The sequence below is a fragment of the Bicyclus anynana genome, chromosome 4 (genome assembly GCF_947172395.1).
Source record: "Bicyclus anynana chromosome 4, ilBicAnyn1.1, whole genome shotgun sequence".
Classification (NCBI taxonomy): Eukaryota; Metazoa; Arthropoda; class Insecta; order Lepidoptera; family Nymphalidae; genus Bicyclus; species Bicyclus anynana.
This window is the reverse complement of record NC_069086.1, coordinates 14,578,610-14,601,653: the sequence shown is the minus strand read 5'-3', so window position 1 is coordinate 14,601,653 and position 23,044 is coordinate 14,578,610. Positions and strand designations below refer to the sequence as shown.

At 35.2% G+C, this 23,044-nt stretch overlaps 1 protein-coding gene across 2 annotated transcripts in view; it reads right to left on the bottom strand.

The window, feature by feature from the left end:
• Window positions 1–23,044, bottom strand: part of LOC112050427 (GTPase-activating Rap/Ran-GAP domain-like protein 3) — a 229,371-nt gene that overhangs the window by 40,011 nt on the left and 166,316 nt on the right. For both annotated transcript variants that reach the window (XM_052881151.1, XM_052881150.1), the window contains 2 exons: window positions 7,233–7,325; window positions 5,029–5,110 (listed from right to left, as the gene is read on the bottom strand). In XM_052881151.1, the coding sequence (XP_052737111.1) occupies window positions 5,029–5,110; window positions 7,233–7,325 (175 nt within the window). The remainder of the gene's footprint in view (window positions 1–5,028; window positions 5,111–7,232; window positions 7,326–23,044) is intronic.

Below are 23,044 nucleotides of genomic sequence, written 5' to 3'. Positions count from 1 at the left end.
AACTTTTATTCAAATAAAAACCTCATTTTCTTCAACAGTCAAATTAGGTAATTATTTCTTTGGGGTGAGGGGGGGTTCCTTAGTTACTAAGGGGTTCGCTGTTACTTGGAAATTTTAACTGGGGTTCGTGGGGCCGAAAGTTTGAGAAACCCTGTTATAGATTTATGGCTTGACTAGCAGACGCCCCGCGGTTTCACGCGCGTAGTACCCATTTCAATGGAAATACGGGGATAATTATAGCCCACTAGCGGACCCGGTCAAGCTTTGCTTTGACTTATGTGCACTTCTTCCCTATCCCTACTCTATATTACCCTACCCCTACCCTTACCCTACCCTTCCCCTACCCTTCCCCTACCCTTACCCCTACCCTACCTCTATTCTACCCATACCCTACTCCTACCCCTACTTAAAACTCAAACGTTTATATGGGAAATAGAAAAGGGTTGATTTTATGGTTTTCCCAGCTATTATTCTAATTTTTCTCACCTTTTAAACCTTCCCTATACCTCCACGAACATTTCAAGACCAAGATGAGATAAATCCGTTCAGCCGTTCTCGAGTTTTAGCGAGACTAACGAACAGCAATTCATTTTTATATATATAGATAGATAGATAGATGTCACTCCTAGATAATAAATCTTTCCTTTGGTGTAAGAATTTTTATGAATAATTGAAATTGTGTATAAAATAGTACACTAATAACATTTCTAAAACTTCCTATTGACATTGTTCTTTGGTTAAATGTTGTCATACCTAAATATTTATTAATTTTATTTTTATAATAATGGACTCTGCTCAGAATTATAACTAGAGTATTGCCATTAACTACCTAATGAAAGATACGATAGATATAGATAAGAAACTAAGAGAAAGAGAGCCGTGATAGCCCAGTGGATATGACCTCTGCCTCTGATTCCGGAGGGTATGGTTTCGAATCCGGTCCGGGGCATGCACCTCCAACTTTTCAGTTGTGTGCATTTTACAAAATTAAATAACACGTGTATCCAACGGTGAAGGAAAAACATCGTGAGGGAACCTGCATACCAGAGAATTTTCTTAATTCTCTGCGTATGTGAAGTCTGCCGATCCCCGTTGGGCCAGCATGGTGGAATTGGCCTAACCTGTCTTATTCTGAGAGGAGACTCGTGCTCAGCAGTGAGTCGAATATGGGTTGAAAGGTGTATAGGAGAAAAAAGTGCATGATCCACATCCAGGTATAAGCTTTAGATTTTCCATTTATTGCTTTTTCTGCAAATTCCAGTAAATACTGGCAATTTCCAACGAATGTCTTCGTTATTTAGAGTTTCCCCACTGAATAAAACATAATATAGCGTGTGTTTATTCAATCGTATAAAAGCGTTTTTGGGGTAAACGAAATATTAATTCTGTTTTTCCAAGGATGTTCATAAAATATTCATATTAGTGCAACTCTAGTTTTCGTATGGTGAAACTATCGAACTTGCCTCTAATTTTTTTTTTACTTAAAATTATAGGTAGGTAAGTAATTTTTTTTTATTCTTTACAAGTTAGTCCTTGACTGCAATCTTACCTGATGACCCAATCTAAGATGGAAACGGGCAACTTGTTAGGCGTAAGATGAAAATCCACACCCATTTCGGTTTCTACACGAAATCGTACCGGAACGCTAAATCGCTTGGTGGTACGTCTTTGCCGGTGGATTTGCAACACGGAGGTCCTGGGTTCGAACCCCGGCTGGGTCAATTGAGGTTTTCTTAATTGATCCCGGTCTGACTGGTGGAAGGCTTCAGCCGTGGTAGTTACTACTCTACCGGCAAAAGCGTACCGCCAAGGGATTTAGCGTTCCGGTACGATGTCGTGTAGAAACCAAAAAGGGTGTGGATTTTTATCCTCTTACTAACAAGTTAGTCCGCTTCCATCTTCGATTGCATCTCACCATAAGATTCTACGGCAGCTTGCACTCACTTAAAGTATTTAAACTTTTAGATCTTAAATTTACTCTTGAGATTTTGTAAGTTAAATAAAACTTTATATTTTCATCGTTCGTTTACGGATTATTTTAAATGTAAATATTTTAGCGTTCATCATTAATTTTATCAAAGTTTGCGTGAAGATTGTAAAGGAAATACTGTTCAATTAGCGTGAAAGTTATTGTTCCGGTAAAATTTATTGGGGTATATTTTGGGATACCGCCTCGTTGGTTAGGTTTTTTTTTTTTTTTTAAATATAAATATACTTAAACAATACACATCACTATCTAGCCTCAAAGTAAGCATACAGAGTAGCTTGTGTTATGAGTGCTAAGATAGTTGATATTATAATATTAATATACAATTATATACTACATATAAATACTTATATAATGTATAAATACACACAGACACTGGAAAACACCAATGCTCATCACACAAATATTTTCCAGTTGTGGGAATCGAACCCACGGCCGTGGATGCAGAAAGCAGGGTCACTACCCACTGCGCCACGCGGCTGTCAATGTGGCAATGTTTAGGTTGGACAATGTGGCTTCGTATCAGTTGTCCTGGGTTTGATGCTTCGGTCGTGATATGAAATACTGAGCTTTTCTTTATTATGCCTGCCTAATTAAAAGCCCTTATCGATTCGTTACCTGAAAAAGAATTACTCACCTTGAGTATTTTTTCCATTTAATTTTTTTTTATTACCTAGTCACCCTATTAGCTATTCTATTATAGAATTTTCATAAACAATAAAAGTTAAGTGTCATCAAGATGAAGCTACTCATGGAAAATTAACTTGACAGTAATCAATTGTAAAAATGCGCCCCGGATCCTGGACTATGTGGCAAAGTAAATGATTTTGGAAAAACAACATTTACACCTCTCAATAGTTAAAATGCCACGCACGTAGGCGCGAGATTACGCGCCCGGACGTGTTGCGGTTCCTTCACATTTGCGACGTAACGCCATGCGACGCTCACCGCTTATTTTCATAAATTTTCCATTTCCTTATACGAGTACCTCCCGATATAAAATTACCGGCGAAAAAGTTAATTAAACGTGAACGTTCTTTTATATAGCTATTTGAATTGAAGAAATGACGCTTTGGTGCTACGAGGATATAAAAGAAAGCTTTAATATCGAAATATAAGAACAAAAGATTTGCTACTTAATGAAAATTTTCTTACTTGTTATGAATATTAGCCATATTTTCTAAACATAATAAAATCTCCCGCCAGTCAACAAAAGGCATAGTTGTTATTTTGTAAATATTGTATTTTGCTGAATAGTAAAAATAACCATGACCTTATTCCCCCGTCTTTTCCAAAAAAACAAAATCTTAATAGTACACGGTCTGACGGCCTCGGTGGCGCAGTGGTATGCGCGGTGGATTTACAAAACAGAGGTCCTGGGTTCGATCCCCGGCTAGGCAGATTGAGATTTTCTTAATCGGTCCAGGTCTGGCTGGTGGGAGGCTTCGGCCGTGGTTACCACCCTACCGGCAAAGACGTACCGCCAAGCGATTTAGCGTTCCGGTACGATGCCGTGTAGAAACCGAAAGGGGTGTGGATTTTCATCCTCCTCCTAACAAGTTAGCCCGCTTTCATCTTAGACTGCATCATCACTTACCATCAGGTGAGATTGTAGTCAAGGGCTAACTTGTAAAGAATAATAATAAAAAAAACAACCAAAAAAAATTATCATGCCTACCCTATTAACATGTTTGTTAACTTTAAAATTTTCAAGGACTCGACATCTCAAATCTCACAATAATAAATACGGATTCACTCGAGTTTTTGACGAGATTATCTATAGTCTTTCATTTCTATAATTCCAAGAAATACGAGTGCCTTCAAAATATAGATACTTTGTAACAGTCAAAAGCATCCCCTAGTCGTTTTGAGTTATGAATCTATCTAGCATCCACCTAACCTTATCTTATTTGGTAAACATGAGATATCCTTATTTTGCTACTCTATCGGTTTATTGTACCCAGACCTAAATAGGTATTTGCCAGAAGAACGAATAAACAAATAGAAAACGAGTGGTTACAATCTTGTTAATATTTATTGGATTCTCACAAAGTGAATTGTATCAATCCAATAAATATTAACTAGAGAAAATATTTGCTTTATTCCCACAAAATAGGTATCGCAATTTGGTTAAGGTGCGAATAAAAAACTTGTTTCTTTCTTTGTAATAACGGCGGCTTGTTGGTCCAGTGGATCATGAGGACCAGAGTTCGAGTCCTGCCCCTGGAGCCAAGTGTAGTGTATATGTAGTGTATGGAGCTAAGTGTAATATGTAGAAAAATTGTAAAACATTTGCTATCGATAGGTCACGTGATCAAGATCTGTCATTCCCATACATTTTTCTAGTTTTCGAAGCGTTAGCGATTGTAGAAAAAGAATCGACGTGCCACTTGGCTACAGGGGCAGTTAGCAGGGATATATTAAATGAAAACATTTTTTTTTACAATTTTTATATAGTAAGTAATTATTATTGATCAAAATTTATGGCTCACCGGATGGTGAATGGGAAACCATCTTCTATAAACAGTGTAACACTTTGTAGAAGAATGCAAGAAACGTTGTGCTGCCCGATGTACATATCAAATGTTAAGCCTTAAGTACCTGTAATTACATCGACAACTATGTCCTTCAGATACAAATATAACAAAGGTTCTTTAGCGGCGTGATATAAAAGAATATTTTTTGCGTTTTTGCCACATTTTTCATTGGGGCTCTGCTTCTATATGTGTTGTACTCATAGTGCGATATTGTATGACTGCCTATTGATTTCTTCGACGGATAGACTAACAAAAATAATATTAAATTCGAATCAGCAGAAAGAGGTATACTTTGTTCCTAACATTAGCATTACTCAATCAAACTTCAGCTTTATAATACTAGTGTATCTACTAGTACGATTGTTCGAAATATTCTCTGAAGGATGGAGGGACATACTAGTACTCATGCGTATGGACGTCCAAAAATCTAGTTACCGATTTGAATAGCGTTTTCACGCCCAAACTACTCTACGCGTGTATAGCGTAAATAAAATTACAACTCACTTTTTCCAAGAAAATATTTGAAATACCATCGCGTCTGGAACTCAGGATTTTCAAGAACTGGCGCGCTGGGTGGACCGAATAACTGAAACAAATATCTATTATAAACAAAAATAATTTGTAAAGTAAAGTCTAAAGAGCCGTGATAGCCCTGTGGATATGACCTCTGCCTCCCATACCGGAGGGTGTGGGTTCGAATCCGGCCCGGGGCATGCACTTCCAACTAGTCGGGAAAGACTGTATTAGGAGTGGGTACGACAATAGACCAACGGGGCGGGGATTGAACCACCACCCCTCTGTGATGAGTCCGACCGCTCTTAACGTTGAGCTATTGAGGCTTTTATTTGAGGAATTAGCTCCATGGAATCCTTTATTTAGTTCATAGATATTTAGTTGTATAAAAATCCGTATCACCGATCACAGTAAAACATAAAAATCTGTCATCTATAGTTTAGTATTATTGAAAATTGTAATAAATAGACAGATAGACTAAAATATAATGTATGTAATATAATAATATAGGAACATACCTACAGCCGTTTTGTTGAGTTCAGTTATGTAAAACGTAAGTTAAAAACAATTTCAAAAACACGCTTTTAGCACGCACTAAAAATATTAGATTTAATTCACGTAACTATTTTATTCGTATTCCTGACAGCAAACCCTTTAATTTGATACCCATATTTATTACCCATGTTTATGGGGGTGGATTTCAAACAGCTAGTCCGCCATCTTGGGGAGGCCGCCATATTGGATTTGTAATGACGTTTCTTAGCTAATCATGTATTGTCAGCAGAACTCAGAGCGTGTGCAAAATTTCATCCTAATCGAAGACCGGGAAGTGGGTCAAAATGAAGATTCCAAGATTTGTCTTTCTTACAAGTGATTGGGGAGGCCGCCATATTGAATTTGTAATGACGTTTCTTAGTAAGTCATTTATTGCCATCAGAACCTAGAGCGTGTGCAAAATTTCATTGTAATCGAAAACCGGGAAGTGGGTCAAATTAAGATTCCAAGATTTTCTTACATAAATAGTTACAAGTGAAGCTAATATAAAGCGTGTAATAAAATATACTTAAATATGTGTCAGAGATTAAACTTTATTAGAAGTACGCTAGACATCAACAACAAACCCGGACCATCAGAAGTCGGATCACGTCCTCTCTTAATGGTGAATGACGCAGCTAAAACCGTTGTCAATCGAACTTTTTCGATTAGGTTATAGTTAAGTAAGCCTGTCGATTCAACCGGTGGTCGTCCACTAGTGCATGAATGTTTTTCTAGAGTTTTCTCATCTTTGAAATTTTTCTTGTTCAACAGTGCATACATAATGATATTGTCAGATTTAGGTATTATGTGAAGCAATATATAAATATTTAATAATATTATTTATTTACCATAAAATAATGTAGACAGAAATAAATTACGTTCCGTTTCAATAACAGATAATTTAGTTTCAATAAATGATCTGTTAAAAATTAAGCGATTCATATTAAGATGGTAAAATACTTAAATAAAATACTTGTATATCGGATATATAAAATATAATATAAAAAATTATAGCGTCGTCGCTTAAGTGGCATATAACTTATATTAGTCGAGGTTAAAAATTCTCAAAAAAAAAAAATACTTACATGCCGTGCATGGCATGATTGAAAAATTTCAAGGTACTCAATTTGTAGAGCTAAGAAATATTTTATGGATTCATAGTGTGAGTGCCGGGTGCCGGGTTAATTTTATGGTAGAGAAAATATCTAAGCAGATCTCGAGACTGTAGTGTAGTGTATGTAAGCTTTTTTGGAGTTTACTCCATAAGAATCGATTTTTCATATATAGCCCCCCGTATGAAAATAATATGGGCAGTAAAATTCGATGAACGAATTATTTAATTACGTTTTTGTGCGCAACCTATTCTGCGCACCTTTCACCGTGCGCTGCCACCAACAGCGTGCACATGCGTGCGGCCTGCTGCTCCTTGGTTGCGTACCTTTCACTTTTCAGGCGTAGGTATTGAGACGTACATAGTGTATGCTGCTGGGCAACATACACTTATTTACACAGTCGATCTGAAAGAGTAAACTCCATTCGTGTGTCGGAGCTGACACACACTTTTTTTTTATTCGTTCCGTCACTGGTTTATTTTTTTTTATTGAGGTGTGTATAAAGAGCTCATCAGTATGAATAATTGCTAGTTACTATTTATTTACCTCATCTTTTTCTCCAAGCGAGTTGCCATTTTCGAGGCGGTATCGTCGCACCACTGTGTCCGCCGCACCGCCGGCCTCGATTGAGGCCGACAACTGCAAAGATAAAGAAATATAATTAGTACTATATAATAAAAGAGATTACACGCGCAAGAAGGTTAGCTTGGTATGGACATGTAATGCGTAGAGAGGAAAGTCATATTATTAGAAAAATGTTGAATGTGCAAGTGGAAGGTTATAAGAGGAGAGGAAGGCCGAAGAAGAGATGGTTTGATTGTGTGAAAGAGGACATGTGTGTAAAAGGAGTGGATGATGAGTTGACGAGTAATAGAGACGAATGGAAAAGATTGACATATTTTTCCGACCCCACTTAAGTGGGATAAGGGTAAGGAGATGATGATGACACGCGCAACCAAAAGACAAGAACTTTATCGTACTATTTCCAATAAGTAATTATAAATAATTTTGTACACCTTTAAGTAGGTAAATTATAGTTTGAAAATTGCTAATATTTTCATCATCATCATAATTAGTAACCCATTTTCGGCTCACTGTTGAGAACGATTTTCCCCTCAGAATGAGAGGGGTTAGGCAAATTCTCCACTATGTTCCAATGCGTAAATGCGTAAACTGGCAGACTTCAAGCCTCATACAAAATAAGGGAATCATCATCATCATTTATTTTATCGGGTTTGACGACTGTACTATCAAATTTCCATCTGCGGGCTGCAACTAGGATTTTGTTAAGAAAGAAAACCCAACAGAATACTTAATGCTTCATATAAAATTAGAAAAGAAATATATATAACAAGTAAGCGACACAGTGTATAACTGCCCAACGAGAGGTCCAGTGATTAGGCCTTGTTTCACGAGGTCCTGGATTCGATATAGGGGGTCAGGCTGTAAAACACAAAGTTAAACTTGCTTTCACACTTAAAGGGCCCCCACACTGTTTCCCAGAGAAAAAAACTGCTAAAGAGATTTTTGGGATTTGCGACTCGGCTATTGGGCGCCTTAACTAACTTAATACAGGGGCCCTCCAATGCAAGCTACGCCACTGGCAGGCAATGTACTAACTGATGTAAGCCAAGAAGTTCACGATGAGAAACGAGGTCACGAATAAGAGCCCCGGATGGGTTCGAAATTAGCCGGGCTATCTCGATAAATTTCGTACGTGAGTATGATATTCCGAGGAGAACTTCTCTATTAGGTTTCAAAGACGTGGGAGCTGTGAGCTATGAGTTCGGGTTCTTAATTATTGAAATTAAAACGTACCTAATGAAGTTTTCACGCCTGCCTTCACTCGACAACCTTACAAGTAGTTTTATTTTGTAGCTATGCTATATTTGCATAGTATATAAATTTTTCGCGTTGGTACGCTTAGATATTATAAATTACGCTACGGATTTTAATGCGTATAACAATTCAAAGTTATAGTTGAAAACAGTAAAATGACACTATACCAAAAGCATCATTGTTGATTATTGAAGATTATGAAAGATAGGTAACTTATAGGATAGGATAGGATAGGTGCCTGTAACTTTGCTGGCTGGGTTGCGGTAGTTTACGAAATGTTCCCGTGGCTCAGTCATCAGGCGGCGAGTCGGAACACCGTGGGGTTTTAGTCGGTTGAAGTCCGACATAACCTTCTTGCCTCCCTGTGGCGAGAAGGTATCCATGAGGATTTCCCCACGTAAAAAAAAAAAAAAAAAAGGTGCCTGTAACTTTACCGTCTATCGTACCATTCAGACTAAAACACAGCAACAAAATGAGTATAGTGATCGTACTTCCTCGGATGAGCTGTCAAAAAGAGATTTGACTACACCACAGACCAGACCACACATTTGTTGTTGTTCCACTTTCATATATATAAATAAAAAATAAAGGAGAATGAAAATGAAAAGGGTTAGGCCAAATAGTCCACCACGTTGGCCTAACGCGGATTGGCAGACTTCACACACGCAGAGAATTAAGAAAATTCTTTGGTATGCAAGTTTCCTCACGATTTTTTTACACACCGTTTGAGACACGTGATATTTAATTTCTTAAAATACACATAACTGAAAAGTTAGAGGTGCACGCTCCGAAACGGATTCGAACCTACACCCTTCGGAATTGGAGGTCATATCCACTGAGTTACCACGTGGTGTTGTTGTTCTACCACTTGAATACTTACGAGTATTTATATAATATGTAAATATAAATTTTACGAAACCCCACTTGGACGCCCAGTACAAGAATATTTATGTTGAACCCTCAAAGCTAGCTTGTTGAACGCGATCTCATTTCCTGAACTAAATTCAATTCGTCTCTGTAATATTGAGAAAATGTTTTATTTGCTTTCCAAATAGCTATTACGAATTTGGTTGTGATTCGTCATTGCTTATTCTATTTTAACCTTGGTTTATTATTGGCCCTGAGTGCTAATCGAGCAGTGTTGTTGACCTTTTTGCTTTATAAAGTAAGATTTATGAGGCCCTCGGCTCCACTCTCATCTCGATTAATAGCAGCGTTTTACCTGAAATAAAACGCATATTAAAATACTTACCTCACTGGAAGCTTTATACTGAGAGTAGCATTTCCGTTTCCGTCGATTTCATACCAGTTTTCGTACTTTTATTGACGTCACGTCTGGCTATGTGGCGCCACCTGGCGGTGTCGGGCTCGGGAAGTTTCGTAAATCGCTGAGCGCGACTTTAGCTCATTGGCTCAATATATCACCAGGCAGGAATTACTTAAAGCTTCCAGTGAGGTAAGTATTTTAATATGCGTTTTATTTCAGGTAAAACGCTGCTATTAAAATATTGACCGTAACTGGAAGCTTTATACTGAGAGCCTGTTTGTTTTCGCCTGGTGACGCCACATTATGGTATTATTTCCCCAATGTGATTATTAAAATAAAACTTTTTATAACAATATTATCTCTAATTCGATTAGGCTGTATTTAGAGAACAAGCTAGTAACAAAGTTTGACTTACTGTGTCTGTGCATAATACAATATTCCATTTTGTTGGAATGTAGCAAAAATACATGTCTACGGTACAATGGTAGCCAGTAATAAGTATCTATTGTCTGTGGATATTATTTATTCAAACTGTCAACTCTTTGACATTCAAGTGTCGTATATGTCATCAGCCATTTACTATATTTTACAAATATTAATAAATAAAACAGTTAGCAGTGCTTAACGTGTTTTCGTTCATCTCGCGACTCCAACTCTCAACACATTCAAAAATAATCAATGAACTAAAAACATACCATACATTTTTTGGATTGGAGTTCAATACTTTTAATTTTAGGGATTTCATCATATAATTGATATTTCACACTAAATTATTTAGGAAAAACACTGCTGACCGATATAGTCGTTATGAAGATTTCTTACGTGACGTCTTTACTCATTCTGCTATAACCATATGCGAGGCGGTTTTTTTAAAAAAAAAAATTACTAATATTAATTCTTGCTGCATTTAGTCGTAGTGGATAGTTATTTTATTTAATAATGAAATAGACTTATTATTTCCTAAAGAAAAATTATGATAGTGATTATTTTATTTACAAATAATTTCCAGCCAGAGTAAATACTTCTATCGGTTTTTGAGCCAAATTGCGGCCAAAATTAAATAAAATCATCAGATTTTATACTATGTTATCCCTATAATAAGTAATGTTAGGTCATATACACGCCTTTCAGAGTGTACCTACAAAGATATAACTATTGAAAAAATAACTTATTAAGAAGTTACTGACATTCCAAACTGGTGGCATGGAATTTTTAGGCTTTCTTAACAATTTGGCATGAATTTAAGGATATGCTTTACAAAGTTATTGATCTCTTAAGTAGGTTACTTGAAGATTCAAGAAACTTAAACTGAGTCAGTTCTTAGACATTAGGTCATATAATGTACTAAAACTTTTACTTTTAGACAAACACTACACAAGCCGATTTTTAAGTTTTGACAGGAAATTAAAATAATTTCAGGTTTTCCCATATTTCTTGAAGACTACCTCTAACAGTTTTGTAACTGCTAAGTCCGTTGTCGTGATTATAATAAATTTGTCTTCATTCTATAGAATTATCGGTACTGCTAGCACTCGGAATCTGAGATCCAAATGACATAAGACTTACTCTTATCAAGGCTATTAAATATATTCCTGTCAACCGATTCTGATGATTCTCTGAGAATCAGTGTAAGTGGTGGCGATACCATAAAGCAAGTGGGAAATTCCGGTTTATTCCCCGTGGTCCCTGCGCCGTAGTCCCTGCAGGGACCACGGGGAATAAATTCCCCGTGGTCCCTGCGAGACATATAATACTGCCGAATTAAAAATATGTAGTGATCAATGTTATATTCGATTTATTTTCAATAAATCAAGAATACTTTTAACGTCATCGGGAATACGTTTAACGTATTTTATTGATTAAATTTATCTTATTAACCGACTTCAAAAAATGAGGTTATCAAAAAAATCACACATACGTGTAGAAACACGTATATTTTTTTATTTTTTTTTTTCATTTTTTTTTATGTTTTATTAATCGGGAATACGTTTAACGTATTTTTATTGATTAAATCTATCTTATTAACCGACTTCAAAAAAGGAGGTTATCAATTCTACACGTATGTTTTTTTTTTCTTTTTTTATGTTTGTTACCATCATCATCATCATTTATTTATTAACTAACTTCGATTTTTTTTATTTGAAAGAGTATACTTGGTCCCATCTATTTTCATGAAAATCGGTTTAGTAATTTTGTATTAAAATCAAAATAACTTAAATACGTCTTTGAAGTCGGAAATTTTTGAAAATTTTGCACCTTTTCTTGGTGAGATCAGAAAGAACAATCACCCATATTTAATTACTTTTTAACCGACTTCAAAAATGGAAGGTTCTCGATTCGACGCGAATTTCTATATTTTAGATTAATTAGTACCTTATAAATTCGTTATTTATTAACGAATTTCGATACTTTTTACTTCCCGCATCACACTATTTTCCATATTTATTTGCCAGTTGTGGGTAATAAGCATGCTCATTATTAGCAATGTTGCGATACACATGCTAATAAGTAGCAACTGCTCAATGGTAGCTTTGTGCTTTATTATGTGATACGTTTTTGTTTTTATAATAATAATGCAGACAAACGAACGTAAGAACCATTAAAACCATGACGGCCACGTGGTGCAGTGGGTAGTGATGCTTCCTGCATCCACGGCTGTGAGTTCGATTCCTACAACTGGCAAATAAATATGGAAAATAGTGTGATGAAAAGTAAAAAGTATCGAAATTCGTTAAAAATAACGAATTTATAAGGTACTAATTAATCTAAAATATAGAAATTCGCGTCGAATCGAAAACCTTCCATTTTTGAAGTCGGTTAAAAAGTGATTAAATATAGGTGATTGTTCTTTCTGATCTCACCAAGAAAAGGTGCAAAATTTTCAAAAATGTCCGACTTCAAAGACGTATTTAAGTTATTTTGATTTTAATACAAAATTACTAAACCGATTTTCATGAAAATAGATGGGACCAAGTATACTCTTTCAAATAAAAAAAAATCGAAATTAGTTAATAAATAAATGATGATGATAATGGTAACAAACATTAAAAAAAAAACATACCTTTTTTGAAGTCGGTTAATAAGATAGATTTAATCAATAAAAATACGTTAAACGTATTCCCGATTAATAAAACATAAAAAAAATTAAAGAAAATAATTAAAAAAATATACGTGTTTCTACACGTATATGTGATTTTTTTGATAACCTCATTTTTTGAAGTCGGTTAATAAGATAAATTTAATCAATAACAATACGTTAAACGTATTCCCGATGACGTTAAAAGTATTCCCGATTTATTGAAAATAAATCGAATATAACATTGATCACTACATATTTTTAATTCGGCAGTATTATATGTCTCGCAGGGACCACGGGGAATATATTCCCCGTGGTCCCTGCAGGGACTACGGCGCAGGGACCACGGGGAATAAACCAAAATATGTAGTGATCAATGTTATATTCGATTTATTTTCAATAAATCAAGAATACTTTTAACGTCATCGGGAATACGTTTAACGTATTTTATTGATTAAATTTATCTTATTAACCGACTTCAAAAAATGAGGTTATCAAAAAAATCACACATACGTGTAGAAACACGTATATTTTTTTATTTTTTTTTTTCATTTTTTTTTATGTTTTATTAATCGGGAATACGTTTAACGTATTTTTATTGATTAAATCTATCTTATTAACCGACTTCAAAAAAGGAGGTTATCAATTCTACACGTATGTTTTTTTTTTCTTTTTTTATGTTTGTTACCATCATCATCATCATTTATTTATTAACTAACTTCGATTTTTTTTATTTGAAAGAGTATACTTGGTCCCATCTATTTTCATGAAAATCGGTTTAGTAATTTTGTATTAAAATCAAAATAACTTAAATACGTCTTTGAAGTCGGAAATTTTTGAAAATTTTGCACCTTTTCTTGGTGAGATCAGAAAGAACAATCACCCATATTTAATTACTTTTTAACCGACTTCAAAAATGGAAGGTTCTCGATTCGACGCGAATTTCTATATTTTAGATTAATTAGTACCTTATAAATTCGTTATTTATTAACGAATTTCGATACTTTTTACTTCCCGCATCACACTATTTTCCATATTTATTTGCCAGTTGTGGGTAATAAGCATGCTCATTATTAGCAATGTTGCGATACACATGCTAATAAGTAGCAACTGCTCAATGGTAGCTTTGTGCTTTATTATGTGATACGTTTTTGTTTTTATAATAATAATGCAGACAAACGAACGTAAGAACCATTAAAACCATGACGGCCACGTGGTGCAGTGGGTAGTGATGCTTCCTGCATCCACGGCTGTGAGTTCGATTCCTACAACTGGCAAATAAATATGGAAAATAGTGTGATGAAAAGTAAAAAGTATCGAAATTCGTTAAAAATAACGAATTTATAAGGTACTAATTAATCTAAAATATAGAAATTCGCGTCGAATCGAAAACCTTCCATTTTTGAAGTCGGTTAAAAAGTGATTAAATATAGGTGATTGTTCTTTCTGATCTCACCAAGAAAAGGTGCAAAATTTTCAAAAATGTCCGACTTCAAAGACGTATTTAAGTTATTTTGATTTTAATACAAAATTACTAAACCGATTTTCATGAAAATAGATGGGACCAAGTATACTCTTTCAAATAAAAAAAAATCGAAATTAGTTAATAAATAAATGATGATGATAATGGTAACAAACATTAAAAAAAAAACATACCTTTTTTGAAGTCGGTTAATAAGATAGATTTAATCAATAAAAATACGTTAAACGTATTCCCGATTAATAAAACATAAAAAAAATTAAAGAAAATAATTAAAAAAATATACGTGTTTCTACACGTATATGTGATTTTTTTGATAACCTCATTTTTTGAAGTCGGTTAATAAGATAAATTTAATCAATAACAATACGTTAAACGTATTCCCGATGACGTTAAAAGTATTCCCGATTTATTGAAAATAAATCGAATATAACATTGATCACTACATATTTTTAATTCGGCAGTATTATATGTCTCGCAGGGACCACGGGGAATATATTCCCCGTGGTCCCTGCAGGGACTACGGCGCAGGGACCACGGGGAATAAACCGAAATTCCCTATACACACTGTACACATCGCATAAAACAACTTGAGCGTAAGTTACATCTCGGGATACGTACAAGTAATCATGGACTACGTGTACCTTATTTAATGAGTCAGATCAGAATAGATCTGCAGGGCTACTATCAACTTTAACCTAGCGATCCAAATCCGACGCTATTCAACTTCGGTACCTATATTGAATCGCTTTTAATTCGTACCATGACATCTCCTAAACTGGATAGCATTTAAATCGTCTGTTGTGAATGAGTGATCGACATTTGTCTCTGATCTGCGGTTGAATAGCAATATGTTTGAGAGAGACAAAGCTACAAAACATCAAAAGAAAAGCGCGAAATTTGAATTTATTTTGGTTTTAACTTTAAATTGTTAGTTTATCTTAAGTATTATAGTTAAATTACTTAACAAACAATGTATGCTGTTAGTATAATATTAGTTACGAATTAATACGCAGTGTAGGTGGACATAAGTACCTACCTACCACTTCAATACAAGAATTTTAAGTGGTATTTTTTACAGAGAAACACGAGACTTAGAGGTAGTTCGCCACATCTATATTTACACTTCTCAAGACAGAACATATGGCTTAAAATGACCTTAATATTTTGTCAAAAAGTTGTTTAAATATATTATTTTATGAAACTTTTGTCTGGCACAGAAAGCACAATATCCCTATTTTCTTTATTAATACACTGCACTTACCTGCTACACGCATTGCATTGTAATTACTTTACTAAATACACTGCACCACATTACGCACTTTTTTGTTCACAAATCTGTCGATTTTGTTTTTAAAACATTAGCACATACGGCATATACACCATTTCTATAAACATCCACTATAAATCAAACAAAAGATTCTTTTGTTCCCAAACGAAGCGTCGTCTTTGTTTACGCGTACTTACTATTTATTTCACTATCGTTTTTCATAAAATCGAAAAGTATTATTCATCAAACATCACTAAAAGCTTCCAGAAATTATTTATTTACCAATACTAATACTAATTTATTAATTTTTAATCTATACTAATATTATAAAGAGGTAAAGTTTGTAAGTTTGTAAGTTTGTCACATTTTTTAAATGGGGTAATCTTCGGAACTACTGGTCCGATTTCAAAAATTCTTTCACCAGTAGAATGCTACATTATCGGGGAGTGCTATAGGCTATATTTTATATTAGTATGATATATATTCGCCGAGTTAACACAGTTTTTGTCATACAGGTCGGACCGAAAATCCTCTTAAGCAGACTTATTCGCATGCGCTGCCTTAACCATTGTGTAAAATTGAAATTAATGTATGGAGGCTTTCTGTATCTTTAAAAGTTCTACAAAAAAGTCCGCGACACCATATATCTATCTTCTATATATTAGCAGATATAGTACCTTTTGTGTTTTAAAAATTATTAATTTTATATACTTAGGTTTACGTCATTATTTAACCAACTAATCTTTAATCCTTATTAAAATAAATTATTTAATAATCACAAGGATATTATGGAGATAAGATTTACCATTTACAGTATGTTAATTAGTTAAATAGTTTCGGAGATAATACAAAATTTCTAAAAGACGCAGAAATTCCGCTATATGACGCCCGGCGCTTTTATATACGTAGTTCCCGTTCCCGTGTGAATATGGGGATCAAACATAGCCTATGACACTCGCAAATAACGTAGCTTTCTATTGGTAAAACAATTTTCCAAATCGGTCGAGTAGATCCAGAGATTACCTCCTACAACCACACAAACTTTACCTCTTTATATTATTAGCATAGAAGTCTCTATTTCAATTGGTCATACCACCACTCTCGAAGGACTGGACCGATTTTGCTAAGGGTAGGAGTAAGATAGAGAAGTTATAGAGTAGGGTAGGGTACGGGTAGGGAAGAGTAGGGGTAGTGTAGGGGTAGGTTAGGGGTAGGGCCGGGGTAGGGTAGGGGTATAGGTATGGGTAGGGTAGGGGTAGGGTAGGGGTAGAGGTAGAGGTAGGGGTAGGGTAGAGGTACGGGTAGGATAGGGAAGTGGTAGGGTAGGGGTAGGATAGGCGTGAGATAGGGGTACGGGTGGGATAGGGGTAGGGATGGGTTAGGGTACGGGTAGGGGATAGGCGTAGGGTGTAGGTAAGGTAGGGGTAGGGGTAGGGTAGGGGGAGGTTTGGGGTAGAATGGGGGTAGGTTTGGGGTAGGGTAGGGGTAGGGTGGGGGTAGGGGTAGGGTAGAGGTAGGGGTTAAGTAGGGTAGGGGTAGGGTTGGGTAGTGGTAGGGTAGGGTAGGGGTAGGGTAGGGTAGGGGTAGGGTAGGGTAGGGTAGGGGTAGGGTAGGGTAGGGGTAGGGTAGGGGTAGAGTAGGGTAGGGGTAGTAGTAAAGTTGACATCGAAATTTACGCGGACGAAGTCGCGGGCGTCCGCTAGTCAATTATAAGTAAAATACGTGAAAACGATTCAGTTCCAGCCACAATATAAGTAACTTTATTTGGTCGGCTCAGTTTGACAGCTTAACGATTCAGTTTAGGTTACAAGATGACTTCATAGTACGAGAAGGCGTATGAATGGATTCCGTTAGCGACTCAGTTTAGGTTATTTTTCGCTTCAGCGTCAATTGGTCGGATATAGGACTTCGTAGTACGAAAAATCGAAGCAGTTCAGTTTAGGTCTGCAGTTGAGTCGCTATTATAGTTGATGGTAGGTATGCAGTCACCGACATACCCTATTTCACAATCACTTTTTCTATGCTACAGTAATGAAAGCGCCAAGTATGGAAGATGGCGATGTTGTATAACAAGTGATTTGCATGCTTGTTGTTCCTGCCGCGTATACTATTGTGTACTGTTGTGAACTTAGTGATAGTCTAATTAAGGTTATTAGACATAAAGATCTTGCAATTTTAACTTATATTCTATATTTAAACTCATCTCTCTTTTCCTCCGTAATATGTAACGGCAGTCATTTTGTCCTATTGAATGTTGCTTAGGAGGTGAGTTTGATTCTAGGGGCATATACGAGTAGTATGACATACATTTCCTTTTTATTGGAATGCAGTACCTATTCCTCTCGTGACCATGAATACCTCAGAGGGTGAATGTTTAGTAACGCTGCCCAAGCGTGGTCAAAGGCATCTGCTAAACAAAAACACTGGCTGAGGTCTCAGTGAAGTAAGGTCATTCATTCATTCAATGGTAACGGGCAAGTTTTCGATATAGTCTACATCTACGCTTCGTATTATTTTCTTAGTAAATGATAAAATTGTCGATTCTTAATTCTACATATCTCTTACAAAACATGCTGCGAATTCGATAGCATTGAGAAAGTATTTGAGAAAGAGACATGCATAGTTCAAATGACAAGGAAGTAATGTCCAACAATTCCCTGTATACAAAACGTAGGAAGCACCTTTGGGATTTTATTACATACACATGCAAGTAGGCTTGTGTCTATTCTTCAAACTGAGTTTTTGATGCTGTGCGTATTTAGAAAGTGGAAATGAGGTTAAATATTGGTCCGGCTTCAGTATTAACAACAGAGCATGGTGCTTTTATGATCCTTTGTATTTCATTAAGTAGACAATTGTTGATATTTCTTCCAAAACAGGAGTGTGGAACGATGTTCCATATAGATTAAGAAAAACACGAGGTTATTCGAGAGAACGATAGGAGATAACCTCAGATTAACCTCTGTACGTTTCTGGTGCCACCATTTTCTCCCATTGAAAAAGGTGGTGAAAAAGGTGGCTAAAAAGACCGCTTGAAATGAAGTCTTGAAGTGAATCTCAAAATACTTTAGGTTTTCTGGATGCATTAAACTTTAAAGCATACATAATACCCTTGATGGGCCTCGAGCCCCTGAAAAAGGATTCATTTAGAATCCTTTGTTTTAATAGAAATTTTTATGTTACCGCTTATGCGTTTTTCTACATTTGCTAGGTGACGGAGGGTATCATAATATGTTTTACCTTTTCGTTTGTTTCTAAGTTTTATGAAACCTGGAGTATGGTTATAAATTTTGCAAATAATAAACTGTATACATCCAGTAATACCTTTAGAAAACTTTGATGTATTCGGAAAAATAAGTTTCCTGCCTTTAACCTCTATACCAAAATGTACATGATGTTTTAATCTGACGCTTTCGTTCATCAGATTTTTACGCCATTGTTACAAAGTAATTAATTCACCCATTGGTTACAAATCTAGCTGGCCTATTCACTATTTTGGTCTTTATTATCAACCTATATCAATTGGAAAAATGTCATTTACCTACTGTGGGATATTCACGAGTAAGCAATATGACATGACATTTTTACATAGAAACTCAATTTTGTATATGTCAACTAGCAAACGTAAAAGATAGTGAGTCAGCCTGCAAGGGCTTTAGGACATTAGTCTCTTGTACATTGCTGATAAACACCCCGCGAGAGTGGATTATAATGATCATACAGGCAAGGCTGCGCAAGCGTTCCAAGTGATGGAATCTTAACATTTTTCATGCATTACCCTCGCGAGGGGTGGCGATCACACACACGACATCGACACGGGTATTTGAATAATTTATATAGATAGATAAGATATTCGTATCCATACATCGTTGATAAACACCCTGCGAGGGTGGATTGTATTGATCATGCAAGCAAGGCTGTGCATGAACGTGTGCGCATTACAGATATGTATATTCCGTGTTGTATGTTCCACGCGATGGAACATTACTCTTCATGCATACGCCCGCGACGGTGGCGATCAAGGACACCGGTATTTGAATAATTTATATAAAGAGATAAACACCCCGCGAGGGTGGGTTGTAATTATCATGCAAGCATGGCTGTGCATGAGCGTTTGCGCATTGTATGTATATTCCGTGTTGTGTGTTCTACGTGATGAAATTTCAACACTATTCGTGCCTTGCCCTTGCGAGGGGCGGCGATCCTCAGTATTTGACTGGAAATACGTCTAGGAATGTTAACACTTTCTATAACCTCGTCCCCGTGAGGGGCGGTAATCTATTAGTCCGGTATTTGACTGTGCAAATACGTCTAGGAATATTTAAACTTTCAATACCTTACTCAGTAAGTTGGTTTTGCAAATACGTCCAGGAACGTTAAAAAACTGTGTATACCTTGCCCCCGCGAGGGGCGGTAATCTATTAGACCTATATTTGACTGCAAATGTGTCCAGCGACGTTGTGACAGTGTCTACGCCTTGCCCCTGCGTGGGGTGGCGATTTATAAGGCCAGTAATTTACATCCAATCAAAATTCCTGTGCTAAATTCTGGCGGGATTTGTGAACCTTTTTTCAATGCCGGTTTGAATTGAAGTAACAATATGTATGAGTAACTTCCAAAAACTCTTTGTCTAACTTGTCTTCGAGCATTCGTAATTTATGTACTCCTTTGAAACGAAAGCCACTGGCCACGCGTTCGTTTTGTAGTATATATGTTAGACAACAGTCTATTGCTAGAACGTTCACTTTGGTTTCTGAGTTCACATTTTTAGGAAGCCCGCTGGGCCCCGCCACTTTTAATACTATTTTAACTGTTGAAAAATCACTACAAAGAAAATATTATTATATACATGCAAGTACGAAAACATTTGCAAAAAAGTAAGACTTTCAAACACATGAAGTAGTGATCCGAACGGAAAAACCGTTAAAATAATGATCACGTACTATTTTCAAATGAAATTTGAAATTTTACATTTACATTTTACATAATTTTACGTTAATTACATTAACGTTGTATGTAACAACGTAATAAAATATAAAGTACTCACAGCGAATTCACTTCACTTATTACACTTTATCTTGCAATGTCGGGTACCAACTGATTGCAAGATGTTGCTTCGACGGTAAACAAAACGCCAATGAGCTAAAGTCAGCGATTTACGAAACTTCCCGAGCCCGACACCGCCAGGTGGCGCCACATAGCCAGACGTGACGTCAATAAAAGTACGAAAACTGGTATGAAATCGACGGAAACGGAAATGCTACTCTCAGTATAAAGCTTCCAGTTACGGTCAATATTTTAATTTGATATTTATAACTAACAATTATAAAAAATAGGGCCGGTTTCACCACCTTCTGATAAGGTCGGATAACTTACTCATAAGTTTTGTCTTTATCATTTGACATAAAGTAAAATAGTTACTAAACAAAAGGTGGAGAAACTGACCCATAATCAGCACCATTGTTGATTAAGGGTCACTTAATTGCTGATTACTAATCTATACATGTTAAAGAAGTCCTCCGCCGCGTCTGTCTGTCTGTTCGCGATGAACAGTTTTCACTAATAGAGGGATGTTGCATGTGGTAAGTTACGTAAATTATTTGATAAGGTTTTGTGTAAATTGGTTACACATTGGTCATTGACATATGGTAATAATTGAAGCCATCTGGGAGCATTCAAAAATTTTTTCATTCTTCTTATTATAGATCTTTAAGAAATTCGCGATGAAAAATACTTAAACAAACGTACTATTTTTAAAATACGTACATGATAACTTCAAAGAATTAATCGTGACGTTAAATAGTCACGTATAGTTTATTTCACGATTTTAATAAAGCTCAAGATAAATTGGCTTAAGCACTTTATCTTCTGTAAATAAAACTATTATGTATTAAATACAAACGAGAAACATACCGTCGATTTCAGTAAGTTCTCCTCAAAACTGAAAGAAATTTTCACGATCGGATGCTTATAACTTTTATGAATTTCTCTATCAATCAATTCATTATAAGGTACGAAGTCTGTGTTATATACGTTTTATTTGTTCCCACCTAACCACTTTTTAACCCTTTAGGTATCCCCAGGATTTTAGAAAAATCTTAAATAACATTATTTTTAGTATTATTCTACAGAATATTAATAACAGTAGGTAATAGTTTTATTATAAGTATTAATTATTACAATTATCTACAAATACCCTACCCCTACCCTGCCCCTATCCAAACCGTTCTCTACCACTACCCTACCCTTCTATCCTTTGAAATTTGCGAGTATAGGTTGTAGGTACATTTCGTGCTAAGTGTGAGTATACATTTTCCGCGAACGAATTTCCGGCCGAGACCGCTGATTTCCATATTATAATATTATGTTGTTGACTTCATTCGTGAAAATATTTACATAATATGCGTAAATTATGTTTTTGTTTTAATCTATTATATGTGAAACGCTGGCATCATTTCAAATTCAAATTATCTTTATTAAAATACATAATACTGAAAGAGAATGGTTTTAAAGCTTCATTATGTTCGTAGTTGATCGTTGTAACTAATATCTTTTGATACTGCGTACTTGATCGATGTACAACAAATTGTACCTTTCACTAAAAATATGCTTTTAAATAACTCTCCATTTGGGTAGTTGACACATATCAAATTTAATTTAAACAATATTAATTTCGTATGGTACATGGAATAAAGGTCCGAAATATATCGATATCAATTAATAAAAGTTAAGAATTTCATAGAAAACTTAATTTAAAAATGATCATATTTTTTTCCAAACATCAAAAATGCCGTCATCTATTTTGTGACGTCACGATGTTACTTGATGTCACTGAAGGAATAAACGTCTAACTAATTTAATTATTTAAAATGCACATAAACTCTGCCTCATGAATATGACTTTTGCCTTCATCCAATGCAAAATTTATGACTATTAGTAGATATATAGTAGGTATTAGTTATTCTTTGAATATAATTTTAATCCTTATAATATGAGAGTTATTGGAGATAAAACTTATACGTTTTTAGTCTTACTATTTATTTATCTAGATACCATTTTGATGTCAAAATAATAATGGCAAAAAAATAACGTATAAATATTAATTTAGATGTCAAAAATATAATGTCAAGAAAATAACGTAAAAATATTAATTTAGATGTCAAAACAGTAATGTCAAGAGAATAAAGTAAAATTTAATTTAATATTATAATGTAATAATGAATTTCAGAAACATCGACTTATTGATGTCTTTTAAGTCTAGTCTAGGAATTCTTTAATGTCTTAAAAACAGATTATCGATTAACTATTTTTTCAATTTCCCTATAAATGATGCCAGTTTCTGTTCTTTTATGATTTCTTTAGGAAGTTTTTTGTATATAATTACCGACCTAAATATAAGAATATAAGGGCTTTATTTCATAATTAT